A 23606-nucleotide genomic window follows, 5' to 3' on the forward strand; every position below is an offset into this window, starting at 1 on the left:
ATTTTTTGGGTAGGGATGGAGGGCCTTGCCCTGGCACATGGAAGTTCCTGGGCCAGAGATCAAACCTGTATCATAGCAGCAATAATGCCAGTTCCTTAACCACTAAGCCACTAGGGAACTCCTTTATCCTCTGAATTTTAATCCAGTTTTCAAATAGGCAAAACATATATAGGTTTCAAAAATCAGAACTAAACACAGTTTACTCAGCAGTCTCACTCCCATCCCAATTTCCTTTACTCCATTCTATTTAACTTCCTGTAGGCAGCCATTTTTATTTGTTTCCAGGTTGTCCTGCCCATTTCTTTTTGGCAAAAATGGAAAGATGTATCAGAAAATAATTATGAAGATGTAGTTCTACACTAATAGGAAATGTCCCTCAGCTGCTCACAGTACTGCCATGGCTGAGAGCAGTGTATTATAACAAATTACGCATGGAGTTCCCCTTGTGGCACAGTGGTTAATGAATCCGACTAGGAACCATGAGGTTTCAGGTTCGATCCCTGGCCTTGCTCAGTGGGTTAAGGATCTGGCGTTGCCCTGAGCTGTGGTGTAGGTTGCAGACTTGGCTCGGATGTGGCGTTGCTGTGGCTCTGGCGTAGGCCGGCAGCTACAGCTCCGATTTGACCCCTAGCCTGGGAACCTCCATATGCCGTGGGAAGCAGCCTTAGGAAAGGCAAAAAGACAAAAAAAAAAAAAAAAAAAAAAAAAACAAAGTACACAAACTTCTCATTTCAGATCACACTATGTATCTTATAAGAAGCATAAATATTTATGCCGTTCCTTACTTTAGCACTGTTCCATTACTAAAGGACGTTTCTTTTTTCCCTTAACAATACATCCTGGAAATCATTCTGTGTCAGTTTCTAAGTATCATCTGTGTCACATTCTTTCCCTTTTTCTCCCCATTTGGTTGGTAGCACTCCATTGAATAAAGACACCATAAATTATCCAGTCTCTGGATAGGCATTTTAAGAGCCCTTTATATAGAGGAAAATTAGCTCTTTGTTGTGAAATAACTTGGAGATATTTTTCTCACAGTGTGTTTTTGTCTGTAGACTGCTTGGGGGAGGGAGGTAGTTTTGTTTGTTTGTTTGCTTTTTAGGGCCACACCTGCAGCCTATGGAAGTTCCCAGGCTAGGGATGGAATCAGAGCTACAGCCACTGGCCTACACCACAGCTCAGGGCAATGCCGGATCCTTAACCAACTGAGTGAGGCCAGGGATCGAACCCTCATCATCATGGATCCTAGTCCGGTTCATGAAACACTGAGCCATGAAGGGAACTCCCTGTAGTTTTTTTTTTTTTTTAAATATGTTCTTTCATTTTTTTCAGTGTTTTATGTAATTAGATTTATCAGTCATTTATTACTTGGGCTATTCAGACATAGGTAGGCTTTTTCCACATCTAAGTTATAAAGGAACTCAGCCATGTTTTCTTATAGTACTTATGTGGCCATGTTTTTTGTAGTTTTGTTGTTGTTTTGGGGGTTTTGGGGGGTTTTTTTTACATCTCATCCCTATGGAGTTCATTCTGTTCCATGTTGTGAAATGTGGATTTAGTTTTATCTTTCACAAAGGAGCTACGAAATCCCCACATTTTTTAATACTAAATTCTTTAATATACTCATTCATGCATGTAGAAGGTTGGAATATAATTTCTGATGTTTCTTTGTTCTACTTTGCGTAAATGCCCTTACGTATTTCTTCCAGGAAGTCAATGAAAATTCTCTTAAGAGGTTAAGTGCCTACTTAGAAAATCTCCAGAAACCAGGCTCCAAGTCTTTGAAACCAACTCAGCTTATGTTTTATGTAAGAGAAACAGACCAGAATTCCTCTGAGGGCCAGGAACACTTCACCACTTCTGGTAGGTCTCTTATTTTTCCTGTGGCATATGTCCAATCTGTCTGACATTGCTGGGATGCCTTTGGATTGAAGTCTTGATAGAAAATAATATCGTTTAATTGACTGCTTTCCTCAAGTTAGATTCTATTCCTGGCTGCATGTGTTTGATGAGCCATTTTTTATTTTTAAACTTCTTTGACTAGTATACTGAAATGTTGCTGTTTGTCCCCTTCCTGTTTCAGTGCTATATGAAATATTAAACGTGTATAGAGCAATTTATATTTTTTTAAATATAGCTTACATTCTCTTAATTAGTTCTCTAATTAAGTGTCTGTAAGGTAGGTAGTATTTCCCCAGTTGTAACTTAGTAATGTTTCAGGACCCTAGAGACAAAATAGGGGTATGTCTGAACCCAGGTCTTTTTAATTCCAGCCTCATGCTGTTTCTAAAATCTGATCAGTCTTAATATCCAGCCTTCTATTTGGTCCTTTGTCATTGCTTTAGCCATGACCCAGTCATACTTAAAACTAAGGGTAAATGTGGATCTGTCATTTCTTTCAACATCCATCCTTTTAGGAAATAATTGATCCTTGAGAAAATAATTTTATTTTTAGAATGAACTTTAAACCAATTTAAAGATTTACTAAGAGTTTTCTTTGTGACTTCATGCTAAAACAAATAGCTGTAGTCAGCTCTGGCTAAATAAAGAGAAAAATCCTTTACTCTCAGTTAATGGTTAACTTTGAATGATTTATTTAAAAAATTGATTATAAAATAAATTAGAAATGGGACAAAACATTCAGTATATATGACAGAAAGATAATGTTTAAAGAGTTCCTTAGAAGTCGAAAAGAAATCAGAGTAACTCTGTTACATAAATGGGCAAACACAATGACTAGACAATTCAGGAAATGATACACATGAATAGCCAATAAGCATATAAAAATATTCAGCCTCAGTAATCAAATGCAAGTTAAAATAATTAGGTAACATTTCCCAATAAAGGACATGTGCAGTCTGGTACAGGCAATTCCACACTGTATAGTAGCCCTTACAATGGATTAAATAATTAATGGAATTGATAAATTAAGACAGAAACTGAGATTTATTTCTTATTTCTTCTAAGGATAAACTGTTTCTTCCTAAACTCAAATTCAGAAATTGAGATTTTCCTTTCTTCTTTGAATGACTAGAACAATTCTCCTACCAGTATTTCTCACTTTACCACCAATGATTCAGCTAAAAAAAAAAGCTTTCTGGAGTTCCCGTCGTGGTGCAGTGGTTAACGAATCCGACTAGGAACCATGAGGTTGCGGGTTCGGTCCCTGGCCTTGCTCAGTGGGTTAAGGATCCGGCGTTGCCGTGAGCTGTGGTGTAGGTTGCAGACGTGGCTCGGATCCCGCGTTGCTGTGGCTCTGGCGTAGGCCGGTGGCTATAGCTCCGATTCAGCCCCTAGCCTGGGAACCTCCATATGCCGCGGGAGTGGCCCAAGAAATAGCAACAACAACAACAACAAAAAGACAAAAAAAAAAAAAAAAAAAAAAGCTTTCTTAGTTTGCTTATTCTGGATTCTGTAAAGCTATGTGGCTAGCATAGTGGGTATCTCTGAGAATGATTTAGATTGTGATGTCAACAGTGACAAACACAAGACAACACATTTCAGCCTTGTATGCAATGGTGAAAAATTAAAAGCAACTTTTGTGTCCATTGCTTTTGGAAATGTTCAGTAAACAACACTACATTGATTATATGGATTAGTATATAGCTTCTAAAAAGAAAGAGGCTGACGTATACATCCAAATGTGGAAGAGTCACAAGGTGACAAAAGCAAGTTCAAAGTAACAAGATCCAGAATGGTACAGTTTATATATTAAGAAGGAACAATTCACACTATGGTTGTGTATTTGTGCAAACACATCAAACACATACACGTGTGTGTCCTTTTTAACACACACACACACACACACACAAAGCACATAGAAAAGGTCTGGAGTAGTGCTGTCCAAGAGAACTTTCTGCAATGATGTAGCTATTCTGTATCTGTACCACCTGTGTCGGCAGCACCAGCTCCCGTCTCCCGTGGCTAGTGAGCACCTGAGGTGGGGCGCCTGTGACCAGGACCTGAATTTTCAATTTTATTTAATTTCACTTAATTTTAAATAGCCACGTGTGGCTAGTAGCTACTATATTAGGTAGTGCAGATGTAAATGCTTGTGTACTTAACTGTAAATAGTGTTAGGTAAAAGTGTGAGGTTGTGTACCTATCAAGAGGAGACTTTTACTTTCTGTACAGTTTTACAATAAGGGTGTACTTATTTCATGCTTACATAATTCTCAAAACCAATTTTAAGTTTTTAAAAAGAAGAAAAAAGAACGTGTTACAATGAGAAAATACTTGTCATGGTGTCAGCTGAGTTAAACCCTCCCTCCCCTCTGTTTAACCTCTTTAAGCCTGTGCTTCTTCACATGTGAAAAGAAAGATATGAATGGCCCTGGTGGGAGTGTTGACTGAAAAATTACATGTAACTTCAACTAGTACCATGGCTAATACTCAATAAAGAAGATAAGGGAGGAAACACAGTGGATTGATGACTTAATAAATTAGATTACTAGCCTGAGCCTGATGATTATGCAGTATTAAAAATCAGATTGTAAAATGCTAACTTTTTAAAAATTGGAAGTTTTAAGTCATGTCTGAAAATACTGAGTTATTAGTTATTGGATGGGGAAGTAAGAGAACACTCTCTTTCAATCATAGAGAAATTCGAGATGGGTTTCTGTGAGCACTGAGACAGGATGGGCCCCTCTCCTCAGAACCACTGTCAGGGCAGTCCCACCCCACCCTCCCCCTTCGCCTTTAGTGCTAGAAACTGTCTTTGCTGGACATTTGCTCATGGGAGAGCTTTTCCATCCCTTAGAGTGTAGAGACCAAATTTATGAACAGCCTTGAAAATATTCTGCATCCCCTTCTTGGGCTGGGGTGAGTTTGGTCCCTGGAGCCAAACTAGGAAAGGAAACTTGACAGTTAGCTTCATGAAGATGAAGATAATGTAATGTTTGGGTTTTGGTTTTTTTTTTGTTTGTTTGTTTTTCTTATTTTTAATTTTAATTTTTTTGTGGTGCAATTTTGGAGAAGGGACATAATTTTCCGTTTACAGATGATTTACTAGTAGGATGAATTTTAATCGGTAATGGAGTGTTTTAAAAGATTTTGATTCTATAAATGTTTTGAAAAAAATGTTTTTAAAGTAAAGCAAGTAATCATCCATATTAATTGTTTGGGGGAATTATATTCTCTAGGATTTCGAGCAGTCAAATTTACTTTGCACACCAGAGATCTGCTAAGCACAGTATTATATATTCTCAACTCCTGCAGTTTATCTGTTGAACATATCCAAAGCTCGAATACTAATGTGCATTCCCAGCCTCTCAAGAAGGCCCAAAGGATGTCTGACAGGCCCATCAAATGGGACAAGTCCTACTACTCCTTTACTGGATTCAAAGACCCTGATGAAGACCTCGAGCAAGTCTGGAGAATGGAAACAACCCTCACGTATGTAAGAGTTTTTCTTTAAGTAAACCTATTTGTGACTCATGTTCAAATGAAAGTCTAATTTTCCAGGAAAAGGAGTGCTATAAATAGAGTTAATCCAGTGACCATTACAAAAAAGGTATTTCATGTTTCTAACTTAAGATCGCCAGAATACTTCTACTGTATTTGACTTTTTTGGCCTTTTGATAGCGAACACGTGCAGCAGATTGTTTTGTTTATGCTTGAAATATCCTATTCCTCAAGGGCTCTGTGCTCATGCCCTTTGCACATGGGTGCACGTTGGCTGCACAGCTGGTCAGGATGCTGAGAGCAGGGCAGGGGAGGAGAGCAAGTTCCCTGGGTTGATCAGGTTAACTGGAGACACAATGCAGAGGAGGGCAGGAGGCTGGCCTGCAGGAGTGAAGAGGCCAGCTAAAACAGGATGGTTTAGGTCTGCTACAGCCAGCTTTGGGCTATGCACATGACCCTGAAGAGCCTGTATCTTCTCAAACTGTGAAATAAAGGTTAAGAAAGTCGGCGTTGAGCAAGCCGGTGTAGTAGAACTCGGCTCACTTCACCTTTGAGAAGAGGGGACCTAGTACTGTCTATCCTCTCCTACCAGTTTTCATTCCTCCCCTGACACTCCACGAACAGCCAGGCTCCAGTGCATCATTTAATTTAATAATTGAAGAGTCAGACTCTTAAAGTAGGACAGTAGATCAGCCTCATCTGAGAACCTGTTAAAAATGTAAATTATCAGATCCCACCCAGAGCTACTCAGTGAGAAACTCTGAGGATGGGGCTGTCCCTTCTATAAGTTTAACATGCTCTCCAGGTGATTCTGATGGCCTGTTACATGAGACTCACTGTTGCAAGACAAAGATTTCCAACTTTGGCTGCATCCTGAAGTCACCTGGAGAGCTTAATGAAGGTTTGGCATCTGAGTTAAAAAAAAAAAAAAAAATTCTACTCTTCAACTTAGCCCTGCTATATGAATAAAGGATATTACCTAAGACTATAAAAATCATTAATCTTTTTCATATGTTAAGCATTTCCAGTTTCTTCAAAGAGCTCAGTAGCTTATTTTACATAATAAAATCAATATTTTAGTGTAATCCATACATAATAAAATTACCTGAAGACTGCATTGTAAAATATCACCTAGAATAGATTGAGAATTTTTTTAATTATAAAAGCCATGTACAGGAGTTCCCATCATGGCTCAGTGGAAACGAATCTGACTGGTAACCATAAGGACGTAGGTTCTATCCCTGGCCCTGCTCAGTGGGTTAAGGATCCGGAGTTTCCATGAGCTGTGGTGTAGGTTGCAGACGCGGCTCCGATCTGGCATTGATGTGGCTGTGGTGTCAGCCAGTGGGAACTTCCATATGCCATGGCTGTGGCCCTACCAAAAAAAAACAAAAACAAAAAATGCACAGAAAAATTCTCTATCATTTGTCTTGTTTGTAAAGTCACAGTTCATTTTTTTTGAGTACGTCATTGTTGGACTCCGTAAAGACCAACCATATTCTGTTCTTTTGGTTGTATCTGTGTCCAGAGAATCTGGTGTCTTCCCAGAGCATCCTCACTCATTATAGTAAGGGCAAAATGTAGTTATTCTCTGGCAGAGTATCTGCTTTGTGGATTGTCTGTACTAACTCAGGAATTCCTCCCCTTGCTATCTAGCTTGATCCCAAACAAGGAAGAGACAGGAAGGTAGCAGAATCTGAAACAGAAAGGCAGACCGGTATGTGTCTAAAGGCATGTGGTTCGTATCTGTGCCGATGATCCCTTTCTGATATGTTTGTATGTGTAACTGATGGATAAATCTCCTCCCTAAATATGTGGATTTTAATCATTCGGATTTTCTTCTGTAAACAGCACAGAGAGGAAATGTGCTCAGGAAATGATTAACTTAATGATAGGCCAGAAGTAATGAGAAAGTAAGAAATAGGGATTAGAAAACAGAAGAGATGATAGAGCGTGCATTCCACACAGAGGCTGAGTGGGAGTTAAGCAGATTGCTGAAGAGAGGGTCTCAGCCTTGAATGCACTGGAATCCAGCCCACAAAACAACTGCTTTCCCTCTTAGGGGAGATACACTCTATCTCACAGTGTGTCCAGATGAACAAAAGACTGGGAATGTCTGGCCTAAACAGTATGGGGGGAAAGTGGGATTGGATAAGTCAAGGCAAAAAAGCAAGAATGAGCATTGTAGGAGCTTAACTCAAGCCAGAGGGGTTAAGGGTAGCATATTAAAGAAATTTAGAGAAGCAGTTAGTCCATGGTTCAGCTGATTGTTTCATAGGGTACAGTTTTGATCTGGAGCTAGGTGTGTCACCATCACGAAGGTTGTCCCAGGGACCTGGCACTCAGACTTAGCCAACTAGCAAACTAATACGAACAGATCGGAACTGTGAAAAGCCAATTCACCAAGGTTAAGTGGTATTCCACTGGATTCCCTGGCCAAGCTGAGTATTGATAATTTCCTTATTTGTATGTAGTTCATCCAATAAAACTCTTCAGTCTTTAATAAAAGTAGACTCATACATTATATTACATTTTTCTAAGTAGTGAGTTTTTTAAGAGAGATAATGATTTAATTAACTTTTTCTACCAATCTGCTTCATAGATTCATAAAATCCAGCCAGCATTTTTATTACACTGAATTAAAGAATTTTTGAATAAGTGTGAATATGAAGCACTGGAGGCTCAGGATGGAGAACTTGGTTTAATGTGGAGATGCAAAGTAGTCAATAAATGATGGTAGCAGCAGAAGTGACTTAGCAATGAAAGTAAAGGGCTATTTTTTTAAAAAAAACACTTCCTCTGTTAATGTCATTAGTGTTTACTAAAAGATACCTGCTGTTTTTAGCAAGAGATACATTGTCTTAAAGAAATTTCTGTGTATAGATGAGTTGTGTTACTAAGAATTCTTGATTTCCTTCAAAGGTATACTTTGTTTTAAATTCAGGTTCTGAGCTCTGTCACACAATAGATAGCTCACTGGTCTTCTAAATTCAAGCTCTCATGTTGCCAATTTCCAGGACAAGCTCAAAGCATGTCATTTTGACTTATCTACTCTTAAAGAGGGTAACAATGTAAATTAAATAGACCACTGTGTTAGAAATTGAAATCAGTGAAAGTTTGCTTTCTAATTTATTAATCATTATTATCCAAATCCAGTTGTCAGTAGCTATGTATTTGTCAGACATTGAAGTCAACCCATTACTAGTTGGTTGGATCTTTCTTTTCTTAGCTTTGCCAAAATGAAATTAACAGTGACAGAGCATTACATGTTTTAGCCTTGTTTATAACAGAGGCCTTGTGTTTGCTCAAAAACTCTGATTTAAAATCAGTATTGAGGATGGTGGCTCGGTGGTTAATGGACCCAACTAGTATCCATAAGGACGTGGGTTCGATCCCTGGCCTCACTCAGTAGGTTAAGGATCTGGCGTTGGCTGTGACCTCTGGTGTAGGTCAGATGCAGCTCGGATCCTGTGTTGCTATGGCAAAGGCCAGCAGCTACAGCTCTGATTCAACTCTTGGTTTGGGAACCTCCATAGGTGCGGCCCCCAAAAGGACAGAAAATAAAAACATTTAAAAAATAAAATAGGAGTTCCTGTCGTGGCGCAGTGGTTAACGAATCCAACTAGGAACCATGAAGTTGTGGTTTCGGTCCCTGCCCTTGCTCAGTGGGTTAACGATCCGGTATTGCTGTGAGCTGTGGTGTAGGTTGCAGACGCAGCTCGGATCCCGTGTTGCTGTGGCTCTGGCGTAGGCCAGTGGCTACAGCTCCGATTCGACCCCTAGCCTGGGAACCTCCATATGCCGTAGGAGCGGCCCAAAGAAATATCAAAAAGACAAAAAAAATAAAATAAAATAAAAATAATATTGAATTCTCCTAAATGAAACAGACAGCATTCAGAGTTGCTTACAAAAGAGCTGGAATAGGGTTGTGGCTGGTACTTGGTGTGACACTATTTTCATATCTTTTGCTTTCATCTGTTTTTCTTGGGCTATAGACTATTGAGAGTTGTCTGGTATCACCTTAAATCTTCCTATTCAGTGCCTCTCTTCTAAATCGACCACTTTGTGTTTTGCTTAGCTTTTAAGGCTCTTATCAGAGGTCCTTGGGTTATATTTCCTTTTTTTTTTTTTTTTTTTTTCTTTTTGTCTGTTTTTAGGGCCACACCTGCAGCATATGGAAGTTTCCAGGCTAGGGGTCGAATCAGAGCTGCAGCTGCTGGCCTACGCCAGAGCTACAACAACGCCAGATCCGAGCTGAGTCTGCGACCTACACCACAGTTCATGGCAATGCCGGATCCTTAACCCACTGAGCGAGGCCAGGGATGCAACCTGCAACGTCATGGTTCCTAGTCGGATTCGTTGCCGCTGCACCACAACGGGAACTCCGGGTTATATTTCTTGAGCATTAGTATCTTAGTGGCTTACATGAACCAGATCATCACACCTTAAGCTTTACTAAGTATTATTTTAGGAAAAAAGGCTACACTGGGTAGATAGGAGAGGATAGCTCTGTACTGAAAACAGGCAACAAAGGGAAGATATAAACTGTTCTTTGGGCCCTTTGAGTAAATTGCAGTATAGACTAAATGCTGAAAAAAAAGAAAAAAAGAAAAAAAATCTGTTTGCATTTACCAGCATACCTTGGAGTGCTGATGTCCCAGTTATGACAGCTATACAAATTTGGAGGATTTCATATTTCTTATTTCCATAACCTTACCCAGTCTCCTTGGTCCAGTGTGCTCACATAGGCCCTGAGCCCCTTCCAGCCAACCATGACCTTTTCCCAAATGTGGACATTGCCCAGTTTTTAAAGGAACCCCTGATGAGTGTTTGTTCCACATGTTGTTTTATGTTAGTTTTTGCCAGTAAGGATTCCAGGAGCTTCTGTCATCAAAATCAGGGTAGTATCTATATCAGTTTCTTATTTCAATTATTAGTTTTTTTTTAATTTGTGATTATTTTGCAAATAATTATAAAATTATTGAAACGTTTGAGAGCTTTCAGATCATATGTATGGAGTGACTGCCCCCTAGTCAGGAGATTTAGGCTACCTGTAACTCAGCCAAAACCTGTTCGCCACCATGGTCATTTTGGCCATACAGTTTTTTATTTTCATTCTTGTATTGTTTAACTTATCTTTATTATATATGTAGGTTATAGACAAAGATATATAAGGACCATGCAAAGAATTATATAACCGAGAAGGAGCATAAAAATGATAATTTTGGGGAGTTCCCTAGTAGCTCAGTGGGTTAAGGATCTGGCATTGTCACTGCTGCAGCTTGGATCACTGCTGTGGCACAGGTTCTATCCCAGGCCTAGGAACTTCTGCATGCCATGGGCACAGCCCCAAAAAAAAAGGGAAAAAAAAGATAGATAATTCTTCAGATTTACATCAAACTGATCTTCACCTGACTTACAAATTGCATTCACCTGATCAAAATTTATTCTTGAAAACATAAGATATTTCTCATATTTTAGAACATAACATTAGAAAGAGAAAATGGTTTTATTTAGTGTAAAGTTTCAAATAATTTTTTCCTTTGTTTCTGCAGGGAAGTGCAGGCTGAAATTATCTCAGTATTTTGAAATAAAACACAGAAATCATGAAAATGTATCAGTTGAATTTTTTTAAAAAACAACATAGAAGAATTATTGGGTCATAAAAGCTCCATTTAATCTATTTTTCATACATCCGGTAATTATATTTCAATCTACCTTTTAGGACATACTGTATAATTTTGAATTTCTCAGAAATTGTGCTTTATCTTACTACAAAATCACTTTACTAGGTACTGAATACAAAGTATTAAATGAAATGTTTAATACTTAAGGGATGTTTTTAATTGTATATTATAGCAAAAAGAATTTACCAGTCTAAAAAAAATTAGGAAATGCTACTCTGTGTTGTAGCTTTTAGTATTTCCATATTTTGCATGTATTCTCTGATTATCAAGTAATATATAACGAAATGTATTTTAATTATACAATTTATGTTCAGAAGAAACCAACAAGATCTATTTGTATCTAAATAAAATTGTCCCATATGTCATGTCTATCCCGTTGAAAAATCATGTTATTGAACTATAGAAAGATCATTGAAATGCTATTCTGTTAACTACCGAAATACCAGTAAATGTCAGACTTCCATTTTTCTCTTTGAAGTTGGCACCCATAGTTTTATTTCACTTCAGTGTCTTAAGTTCTGAATCAGTCTTAGTGTCCATGTAATGCCACATTGGAAAACTATAACATTGGCATTAGTTCTGTAGAATATTTGGGAATTTTATAATCATGATTTAACTTATATCATGCATTTATTCACTATTCAAGTCAGTGTTTTTCAAATTTCAAGTCATAATTGGTTTAGGTGAGACTTTTGAAATTTCCAAAGATGGTTCTTTTTGCATATACAATTAAAAAACAAACAAAAAAAGCAAGCTTGAGAAAATTATTTTCAGAATTCTGACCTTGAGGGAATAAGTCCTAGGAGAACTTATTTTCTCGCCCTGTGCCTTGAATCTGGGTTCTTGGGAACACTTACCTTATCTAGGCCATCTCTAGTTCCTGAGACTGAAAAGAAAAGATTGGGAAAAGAAGTCTTTGCAAAGCACATTTTTAAACTAATGAGCTTTATTTGTAATATCTAACTCATGGTTAAACTTAGAAAATGAAGCCATGAGACCTCTTTGTCTTTATATGTGCATCATACATGTCTTAACTTTGGCATCAAAATTAAAATGTAAATGAGCACTACTTAATTGGCTTAAAGGAAATTAAGCACTTATATAAATTCTCAAAAATACAAAAGTAACTGGCCAGAATTAACTTTAAGTTGATGTGAACTGGGAAATACTCAGTATTAGAATAATATCTAGCATTAAAGCTCAAGTCTGTTGATCTAATTAATATAGATATGTCTTTAGAGTTATCCACATTAAGTATAATACCTTATTGTATGTACCTAGGTTTAATGGAAGTCATTTGAGGCACTGAGTCATCAGTTACTCAACAGAAACTAAAGTTATTTAGGACTGTTAATCAGTATGTCCAGTGCCACCCTCTAATGTTCCTCTATAAGGAAAACGCATTTTTAGAAATTATAAAAGACAGTCCATGTTTACTTTAGAAAAATAGGATGTGTGTTTTCAATAAGGCATGAGGAATGGAGTTGCATTTATTAAGAAAAGAAAGTATGTCTGTCTTGTAGCTTGTTGCTCTGGATGGAAAAATAAGGGACAGACTAATATGGATACAGAAAATGATACAAGATGTGTGGGAAATGGACACTGAAAAAACAGTTTTGTGCATGGTCGGGACTAAGTTTAGAATAAATTTAACTGTAAATTACTTTTAAAGGTAAGCTGGTACAAAACTTGAATTGGGGAGTTCCCGTCGTGGCTCAGTGGTTAACAAATCTGACTAGGATTCGTCATGAGGTTGCGGGTTCGATCCCTGCCCTTGCTCTGTGGGTTAAGGATCCGGCGTTGCTGTGAGCCATGGTATAGGTTGCAGACGCGGCTCGGATCCCGTGTTGCTGTGGCTCTGGCATAGGCTGGTGGCTACAGCTCCAAATAGACCCCTAGCCTGGGAACCTCCACATGCCACGGGAGCGGCCCAAGAAATGGCAAAAAAAAGACCGGAAAAAAAAAAAAAAAAAAAAAAAAAAAACTTGAATTTGGCTTTTCTCTTTCTGCTAAGAGAACAAAGTCTTCTTGGAATACTGCTTTTGACAACAGATTATGTGAAGTTCTTTTCCTTTAAGTGATCTGGATTTGCTTTTGAGAGCTTTTGTAACTTTGGGCAAAGTATCATCTACAGTGGCCTATTAACCCTCTAAAGGAACCAGGCCATAATTTCTTTTTTTCTCTATAAACAATATGACTACCCTAAATTTAGGAGTGGAGGGACTGAAACTTGTACAGAACCTCCACCGTGTCTTTAGAGGGATTTGACCAGGTATGGGATGGCCTTTTTTGGCTCACTTCTGAATTTGGGAAATTAAGTGACAGGGCACCCCTATATTGGGAATAGAGGAACCATACTGTCTGAAATGGGACAAATTCTACCTGGTTCCTCGGATGGACACCCCAGGGACAATGTCTCAATCTAATCACACTAAAAAGTTGTGACTTGTTTGCCACCGACTGGATATGGAGACTGGAAATCTATCAGAGGGCCCCTAATGGGACCTGCTGGAGTTGAGGAACTAGCTTGTGACCCTGGCTTCCTCTAGGGTGCATTGGCAGATACACTGTCGGTTTCCCTTGGGCCCAAGGTGGACATCTTCATAATAGATGGACTCAAGTCAGTTTTCAGATGGCATGACCACTTGATCAATTTCTTTGTTCCCACCATAGGCCTGGAGAGTGTTATTCTCCGTATAGAAGCTCTAGCTAAGTTCTTAAATGATAGCTAGAGAAGCATTACCTTGTTAAATGCTGAGGTCTCCTAATGAGAAAGGCAATCCTATAAAATAGAACAGCCCTAGACGGCCTCACTGCCTCTCAAGGAGGGACCCGCGCCATCATTCACTCAAAATGCTGTGCTTTTATACCGGATGACTGAAGATATCTCTGCTTTGCTTAATGAGATAAAAGCCCAAGTACAGAAAGTAAATGATGCAAATGCCTCTGAAGTAGTGACTGCAGTTTCAGACTGGTTTTCTGACATGCTAGACTGGATTCCAGAGGTTATTCATTCAGTTCTTTCCAGAACAGTTAAATTCTTTGTCTCAGTCCTTCTTATAGGAATAATTATCTATGCCTCAATTAGACTCCTTCTATGTTGTATTCCATACGAATGCAAAAAGACTACAAAAACTGTCTTTAAGCCCCCATCTGAATGGCACAATGTTTGTTCCTTCCATGAGAAGATCCCCCATTTGCTGCCCCTGTTCAGCAGGAAGCAGCCAGATGATTCTGATGCCCGTTCCCCCTTTTCCATCGAAATGGAAGGAACAAACTAGCCATGGGGAATTAATTTGATGGAGGCACCTCACATACCTAAGAAAGAAAATTATATTCTGCATGCTTCTTTTAGAAAGGACTAGTGTAAGTTAAATAGCATCAGAATCCTTCCTTGTGCTTCTCCCTGGCCCGGTTGTAGCCCAAACACCTTTAGGCCACCCTTTCGTTCTTCCTCTCCTCTCAGTTCTGGCTTTATCCTCCCTCTGAAACTACTGACGACCCAAAATATTTCTGTCTAGTACTGAAACAGAGTAAGGCCTTGTGGGGCCCCTGGGGACAAGCCTTTCTGTGTCCCCCATTTCTTTTTCAGGAAATAGACCTCATTCAGCCTCCTTGACCTTCCCTGAATTCCAAAGGACAGGTTTAAACTGTTGCTAGTCAGGGAAGGGGGGGAGTTAAAATCACTAGGAAAATACATGGAGAGCTTTATCAAATGAGTGATAAGCCTCAGATTAATACAGTATGATGTCTCAACAGTAACCAGAGTTTCTTTGTCAATTGCATTGTAATCAGATCTTAAAAATGCTTTCTTAGGACTTTTGTCATTAGAGGCAGTTAATGGCCTTACTCTGATGTCTTTGCAAAAATGCTTCCTCTTCGAGGAAACATCCACACGCATGCATGCATATATACATACACACAGAGCTATAGAGCGAGTTTACCTGGTATCGCCTCATAATTAGAGTCAGGTTATTTACATTTGGCAGTAATACCCCCAAAAGTGATGCCTTTTGTTTTCAGTGGATTATGTAGGAGGCATATGATCTTGATTTACCCCATTAGTAGTGATATTAACTTAGGTCATTTGATTAAGGTGATGTCTCCCAGTTTTTTTCCACAGTTAAGTAACTATTTTACCCTTCAATTAGTGTCTTTGGAGGAGATAATTAGAGCTATGTAACTATCCTGGTACTCACCAATTTGTACCACTTAGCTCTAGAATTCACTGATGATTTTTGCTGAATCACATATTATGATGGTTGCCAAATGGTAATTTCCTAATCTTATTATCCCTTCAAGCTGGCCTCTGTGTCCCCATCATTTTTTGAGAATTCTCTTGCTTTCTGATCCACCAAGGTGTTCTAGACCCATCTGGACTATCCCTGCCCCAGGGTTTGATTGAGCCATTTTGCCAAGAAGCTCTGGTTCTTTCTAGAAGGGAATGATTTTTAGAAACCAAGATCTAGTTGCCACATGTATTCAGTTGCTACTGAAGGTCTCGGTGGCCAGAGTGAGAAAATATGTATTCTTTTGTGTGTGTGTGTGTGTGTGTGTGTGTGTGTCTTTTCAGTGCTGCGCCTACAGCACATGGATGTTCCCAGGCTAGGGGTCGAATCAGAGCTGCAGCTGCCGGCCTACATACCACAGCCACAGTAACACCAGATCCAAGCCACGTCCGACTACACCACAGCTCACAGCAACGCCGGATCCTTACTTAACCCACTGAGCAAGGCCAAGGATCGAACCCACATCCTCATGGATACTTGTCGGGTTCATTAACTGCTGAGCCACAGCGGGAACTCTGGGACCTCCTGTATCTTTATATCTACAGATAGATTGAATAGATATTAAATGCCTTCATTTTCATCTGAGTGTTTAGAAATGAAACAAAAAATCGAAACTAGACCAGTTAAATCTTATACACTAAATGTAAGAATTCCAAAATCAGATTGTGAATATGTAATCATAAGATAAATATTTCATTCTACATTTTAAGACATTTGGTCCCCAAACCAAACACGGCATGTCATTTGGTAATTCTATTAACGAATCATCCTTTCTCTTACATAAATTGATTAACATGTGTTATTTAACAAATGAGGAAAAGGTTGGGGAATTGCAATAGCATAATACGGTGTAAAGTAAAATACTTCTACTAATTTTCTTCTCATTCATGCATCATGCGGAAATGACACAATCTTTACCAGTTTGTTTTTTTTTTTTTTTTTTTTTTTTTTTTTTGGTCTGTCTTTTTAGGGCCACACCTGCAGCACATGGAAGTTCCCAGGCTAGGGGTCTAAGCAGAGCTGTAGCCACCAGCCTACACCACAGCCTCAGCAACGGGGACCGAAGCCGCGTCTGTGACCTATACTACACCACAGCTTATGGCAACACTGGATCCTTAACCCACTGAGTGAGGCCAGGGATCAAACAAACCTGCATCCTCATGGTTGCCAGTCAGGTTCGTTAACTGCTGAGCCACGACAGGAACTCCTTTACCAGTATTCTTAAAGGAGGAGTAGGTTGCACATAATTAATGAATCAAAAAAAATGCGGAACACCTTTATCTAGAGGATACGTCCCCCCTCCCCTCACTTGTGGATGACTGATGGAGTGAAGACCTAGCAGAGCTGCTCAGAGGTGCAGTAAACATAAGGGAGCTTTGAAGTATCTTTAATTCTTTAAAAATCATCCCATTTCTGGAAATACAGTAACAGATTTGGTGTAACTTTGGGGAGGGGGCTGTACTTGCGGCATACGGCAGTTCCCAGGCTAGGGGTCTAATCAGTGCTGTAGGTTCCAGCCTACATCACAGCCACAGCAATGCAGGTTCTGAGCCACATCTGCGACCTATATACCACAACTCATGGCAACACTGGACCCTTGAGCCACAATGGCAACTCCAAAATTTAACCTTTTCTGATAGACAAAGGAAGTTGTTGTAGCTAGAATAGGATTTTAATGGGTGCTGGCAGTTCTCCAAGAAGGCTTCTTTAGAAGTAGATATTTACTCTAAAAGGATAAACCTGATAGGAGTACTTATAATTTGGTAAAAGTGTGTATGCATATAATGTGTAAAAAATTGTGATTTCCCTATCATACCCAGTTAACCATTGGGTAACGAACATGTCTTTCAGTAGGCGCAATGTTTGCATTATAGTTAGTTTTCCAATGTGTCTGTTTTTTCTTTCTAGATCCTGGTTAGATAACAATGGAAAGAGTGCAGTTAAAAAGCTGAAGAATAGTTTGCCACTTAGAAAAGAACTCAGTCGTTTAAAAGATGAACTGTCCCATCAACTGGAGCTCTCAGATATCAGGTAATGGAGAAAACCATTAATTTAGAGATTAAAGTAAACATTATTACCTGTTAGTAAAACTCTCTAACAGTTAAACATTTGCATTTCTATTTTGATAACTAAATATTCTTCAATTATCTTTTTATAAAAGTAATCAAATGTTTGTGTAAGAAGCTTAGGAATTTTTTAAGTTAGTGAAGTAAGGTTTTGATACTGACATTTTTAGCTTAATAGTTTTTGTTTTTTAACATTATGAGCTTGTAAGAAAAATATCCTTTTCTATGGCATTCGCATCGTGGCTTAGTGGAAACAGAGTAGCATCCATTGAGGACGCAGGTTCGATCCCTGGCCTCACTCAGTGGGTTAAGGATCCGGCATTCCTATGAGCTGTGGTGTAGGTTGCAGACGTAGCTCGTATCCCACATGGCTGTGGTTGTGGCGTAGGCCAGTGGCTACAGCTCCCATTCAGCCACTAGCCTGAGAACCTCCGTATGCCGCATGTGTGGTCCTAAAAAGAAAAAACAAAAATCCTTTTCTGTATGCATATAATGTGTAAAAAATTGTGATTTCCCTATCATATAAAATTGGCATTCAAGTTTAGAAACAGAAAAGGAGAGGAACAAATGTTGTATTCTTTGGTTCTATTTTAGAGAACATGACTTTTTTTTTTTCTTTTTTTTAAATTAAGGTATAATTGACATAAAACGTTAGTTACAGGCATATTACATAACAATTCGTTATTTGTATACAGTGCAAAATGATTACAATGAGTCTAGTTAGTATCTGTTACACAAATAGTTGGAAACTACATATATGAGAACTTTTGAGATCTACTCTTAGTAACTGTCAAAAATGTTATACAGTGTTATTAACTACAGTTGCCATATGACCTGATTTTTTAATTGTTAGGTTTTCATAAACTCAAAATCACAGTTATGTAAAGATATATGCTGAAGTTTATTCTAAAAGTGACAGCTGTTACAGCTCTAAGGACTGGATCATGTGATGCAAATGTGAGACTCCCCATTTGTAGAACCCTGATATGTGTCATCTGTTCTGATGCTTAAACTGCTGTTGCTGGGGGGTTCCCGTCATGAGTCAGTGGAAGCGAATCTGACTAGTATCTATGAGGATGCAAGTTCGATCCCTGGCCTCGATCAGTGGGTTAGGGATCCAGCTTTGCCGTGAGCTGTGGTGTAGGTAACAGATGCGGCTTGGATCTGGCGTTGCAGTGGCTGTGGCGTAGGCTGGTGACTACAGCTCTAATTCGACCCCTAGCCTGGGAACCTCCGTATGCCATTGGCTCGGCCCTAAAAAGAAGAAAAAAAAGTTTAAACTGCTGTTGCCTTTGCTGTAGCTTATTGTGTTGTTTTCAGCCCTCATTATCAAGACTTTTTTCTTGACTCTTTGGGTACTGTGCTTGCAGAATACAGATAGTACTTGCATGTTCTGTTATGTATTCAAGTCGTAGTTGTCTAAGATAATTCAGATTTCAAAGGAAAGCATTTACACTTAGAGCCTGTGGGATATTTGGGTTTGTGCTGAAAGCTGCTCTCTTATTGTCCTATCCAAGCTTTATAGGGGGCTCCTGCAATGCCATAATCTGGTAACATAGACTTTGCTAACTAAAAACAAGAGTAAGATCCTTTTTAAAGGTCTATAAACAAATTAATATGCATGAAAATAACTTTTTCTAAATAAATTTATGAAGATCTGACAAAGCAGACTGGGATTAGGAAAATGAAAGAGTTTCTTAAACATAAAGAGAAGTACTATTTTATAGTGGAGACACTTCTCAGCTTTAATTCTTACAGAGGTAGATATCCGTAGCTATAACCTACATAACAAAAGCTCTTTGAGGTTCTCAGTGTTTAAGAGTACACAGAGGTTCTGAGACCAGAACATTTGAGAACCATGAGCATGAGGGTTCTCCACTTACTGGAAAATTAACAGTAATTTTAACTACTTTTTAATTTCATTCACAAGTCTCCAGCAAGAGGAAGCATTGTGACCAAAGACTTTGTGGGTTAAAAGAGTAATTTTTAAAGCTAATTTCACTTTATCAGGAATGACATTCACCAGAATTGGTGTCAGGATGCGGAAGGAGCCTAAGTTCTTTGAGAGCCTGTTTGAGTGCTTTACTCCTTTACGAATGTATGGTATCGCCTTTGACTTGTACCACCTGTGCTGTGGGACATGCCCTCACTTTGCTTATAGGAAAGAGAAACCTTAGGAAGACTCGAAGCAGTTTGTTCAAGGTCGCAGAGCTAGTAAATCACAGAATTAGAGTTCACAGGTGGGTTTTCTGTTACCACCTACTACCCGTGCCCTTGACACTTACACAGCAGCCCCTCTGTGACATCACGTGAATATCACGTTCCATTGTGTCTTCACTGAGATTTAATGCTCACCCATAAAATGAGCAGATTACACGATGTCATAAAAATCACTTTCTCTAGGAGTTCCCGTCGTGGCGCAGTGGTTAACGAATCCGACTAAGAACCATGAGGTTGTGGGTTCGGTCCCTGCCCTTGCTCAGTGGGTTAACGATCTGGCGTTGCCGTGAGCTGTGGTGTAGGTTGCAGACGCGGCTCGGATCCCACGTTGCTGTGGCTCTGGCGTAGGCCGGTGGCTACAGCTTTGATTCGACCCCTAGCCTGGGAACCTCCATATGCCGCGGGAGCGGCCCAAGAAATAGCAACAATAACAACAACAACAACCAAAAAAAAAGACAAAAGAAAAAAAAAAATCACTTTCTCTAGAATATGATTTTTTTTTTAAATCTGATAAACCTAACTGGAATTCCTAATTGGAATTTAAATCTAAGACAAAATTACCCTTGAACTGTGTGAAGAAGAAAAAAATTTTTTTCAGAGTTTTTCCCATTCCACCCTCTTATTTTAAAAGAGAAACAACATAGTGTTTTTGCTTGTTTTAAATCTTTGGATAACAGAATTTAGTGGTAATATTTTTACCATCTAGTAAACAGTTCATTTTCCATTTGGTCGCTTCTTAAAATATGAGTTAGTTTGGATATATGTTGTGTGTCTACTTGAGAGGGAAACTCCTAGGCTTTCACAGGCTCAAGCAGGTGGGGCTGAGTGCCCGTCTTCCCCTCGGGGGCACGGGGCTAACAGCCGGTGTGCTCTGTTGGACCAGGTGGCAGAGGAGCTGGGGCATCGCCCATCGCTGCAGCCAGCTGCACAGTTTAGGCCGCTTAGCCCAGCAGAACTTGGAAACACTTAAAAATGCAAAAGGTAAACAATTTCCATTCGCTTTTGATAGACATAATCCCTTTACTGCTATAAGCATCTGTAAATTCTAGAGGAAAACTGTTAAAAGCCTACATAAATGTGACTTTATCCCAGCTGAATTTTTTAATCCATTCCTTTGAAGAAAACAGTGACATAAAATAGCCTTGAAGTTTCTACTGAATTTAATCCTGCATTTATACACAAAATTTAAGTAATTATTTGCACAGTGCTAAAAGAATGAAGCCTCTCAGGACAGTGACCAAAGGGTTTGTGTTTTATCATCAGGATGTACAATAATATTTACAGACCGGTCCGGGATGAGTGCAGTGGGCCATGTGATGCTAGGAACAATGGATGTCCATCATCACTGGACAAAAGTAAGAAAAAGCTCTAAAAGCAAAACCATATCTCTGATTTGCCTTCCATATACTTTTGTTTCAAATTATGCTAATATGTCAGTGAACTAAAAAAGATTTTTAATCATCATTTCAACTGCTTGCAGATCAGATGTGTAATATTATGTAGTTAAAATTGTTAGAGAACTAATTCTGAAATCCATTGTTATTTGGAAATTTTGTGGTCTCTTCTGAAGCATAGCCTAAAGACCTACATTCTGTTGTTCTGTTTTTAACAGATTTTCTGTATAAACGACATACAGTAAGCTGCACATAGGTAGTGTGTATAACTTGATGTGTAAATATCCATGAAACTGTTAGCATAATCAAGATATTGTACCCATCCATTACCCACAAAAGTTCATGCTCCTATCCCTTCGTAAACCCTAGCTTACATCCCACCACCCTCTCCCCAAGCAACTACTGGTCTGCTTTCTGTAACTTAGTTTATATTTCTAGAGTTTTATATAAGTGGAATCACAGAGTATTGTGGGATAGATCTGATTTCTTTCACTCAGCGTAGTTATCTTGAGAAGCATCCATGCTCTTGTATGCATTAAGAATTTATGGAGTTCCTGTTCTGGCTCAGCAGGTTAAAAACCCAACATAGCGTCTCTGAGGATGCAGGTTTGACCCCTGGCCTCATCAGTGGGCTAAGGATCCAGCATTGCCATGGCTGTGGCATAGGCCTGGAGCTGCAGCTATAAATCAACCTCTTAGACCCAGAACTTCCATATGCTGCGAGTGCAGCCATAAAAAGAAAAAAGAAAGAATATATTACTTTTTATTTCCACGTAGTATTCCATCATACAGATGTATCACAGTTTGTTGTTCGTTTCACTTATTGATGGACATTGGATTCTGCCAACTTTTGGCCATTAGAAATAAAGCTGCTATGAACATTTATCTACACATATTTATATTTCCATTTCTCTTGGATAAATACCTAAAAGAGGAATGACTGGTTAGGTTAGGGTATTTTAATCTTTTAGGAAACTTCCAGTACTGGCTGTGGCCGTCTTTTTAACTTTAGACATTCTAATAGGTGTGTGGTACTGTCATTATGGTACTGTCTCATTGTGTTCATTTGCATTTCTCTAATGATGAATGATGTGGAGCATATTTTCATGTGCTTGTTTGACATCCATATATCTTCTTTGATGAACTGTTTAAATCAAATATTTGGTAGAAAATACTTGCAAACCACATATCTGACAAAATCTTCATATCTAAATATATAAAGAAGTCTCAGAACTCAACAGTAAGAAAACAGTGCAATGAGAAAATGAGCAGAAGACATGAACAGATGTGTCACAGAAGAGGTCATACAGATGATGAATAGGCACATGAAAAACCAAAGAAAAATGCAAATTCAGACTGCAGTATTATTGCACACCTGTCAGAATGGCTAAAATGAAAAATAATGACACTACCAAATGCTGGCAAAGATGCAGAAAAACTGGACCACTCATCCATTTCTGCTGAGACTGTAAAATGGCACAAGTGCTCTAGAAAAGAGTCTGGCAGTTTCTATAATACTTAACAGGTGCTTACCATGTGGTTTGGTAGCTGCCCTTTGGGGCATTTATTCTAGAGAAATAAAAAATTATGTTCACACAAAAAACTGTACACACCTCTTCACGATAGCAAAAAACTAGGGAAAAACCCTAATATCCTTCAGTGTTGGAATGGTTCCACAAATCTTGGCACATCCATGCGAAAGAACATCACACAGCGATAAGAAGGAATGAACTGGTGATGTAGGCAACAACTCAGGTGGATCTCAAGGGCATTGTGTTCAGTGAAAACAGTCTCACAAGGTTATTCGGTGTACGATTCTATGTGTATAACATTTGTAAAATAGTAAGACTATAGAAAAAATAGATTAGTGGTTGTCAGGGGTCGGGGGGCAGAGGTGTCCGTGGCTCTGGAAGTGTAGCAGGGATCCTTGTAGTGCAACTGTTCTATATGGTGACTGGTTGTGTCACATGAATCTACACGTGATAAAACTGCATACAATTAGGAAGTTCCCTTGTGTCACAGCAGGTTAAGGATCCAGCGTTTGCCAAAGCTGTGGCATAGGTCACAACTGCGCAGGTTCAGTCCCTGGCCTGGGAACTTCCACATGCCACAGGCATGCGTAAAAAAAACAAACGAAAAAATGCATACAATTAATTACACCCACACGAGTGCAAGCAAGATTTGATAAAATCTGAATAAGGTCAGTGGAGTGTAGCCATGTCCACTTCCTGACTGTGACAGTATATATACTTTTGCAAGATGTCACCACTGGGGAAACTAGATGAAAGATGTATGAATCTACAGTTATCTGCAAAGCTGTTGAAAAGTAGATAACATTTACACAGGAGTAACCCATTGAGAGAAAAATTGAAAAGTATAAGTAAGATTATTTTTCACAAAGTGTTAGAAGTGTATTAACAACTTGTAGAATTTTTAAACTGCTGTTGCTTTTATTATAGCAGAGTTAATGCCTTTCGACTCTTCTGAAAGTTGTGTAACTGCACCTTTCTATATAAAATCTTATGTCCTTAATGTAGCACACAGATC

At 38.9% G+C, this 23606-nt stretch overlaps 1 protein-coding gene across 1 annotated transcript in view; it reads left to right on the forward strand.

The window, feature by feature from the left end:
• The window catches only part of TCAIM (T-cell activation inhibitor, mitochondrial), a 55420-nt gene that overhangs the window by 23368 nt on the left and 8446 nt on the right, over nucleotides 1-23606 (forward strand). The window contains 5 exon segments of the mRNA XM_021071724.1: nucleotides 1710-1863; nucleotides 5142-5394; nucleotides 17288-17410; nucleotides 20549-20646; nucleotides 20929-21020. Of these exon segments, the coding sequence (XP_020927383.1) occupies nucleotides 1710-1863; nucleotides 5142-5394; nucleotides 17288-17410; nucleotides 20549-20646; nucleotides 20929-21020 (720 nt within the window).

Source organism: Sus scrofa, chromosome 13, assembly GCF_000003025.6.
Source record: "Sus scrofa isolate TJ Tabasco breed Duroc chromosome 13, Sscrofa11.1, whole genome shotgun sequence".
NCBI lineage: Eukaryota > Metazoa > Chordata > Mammalia > Artiodactyla > Suidae > Sus > Sus scrofa.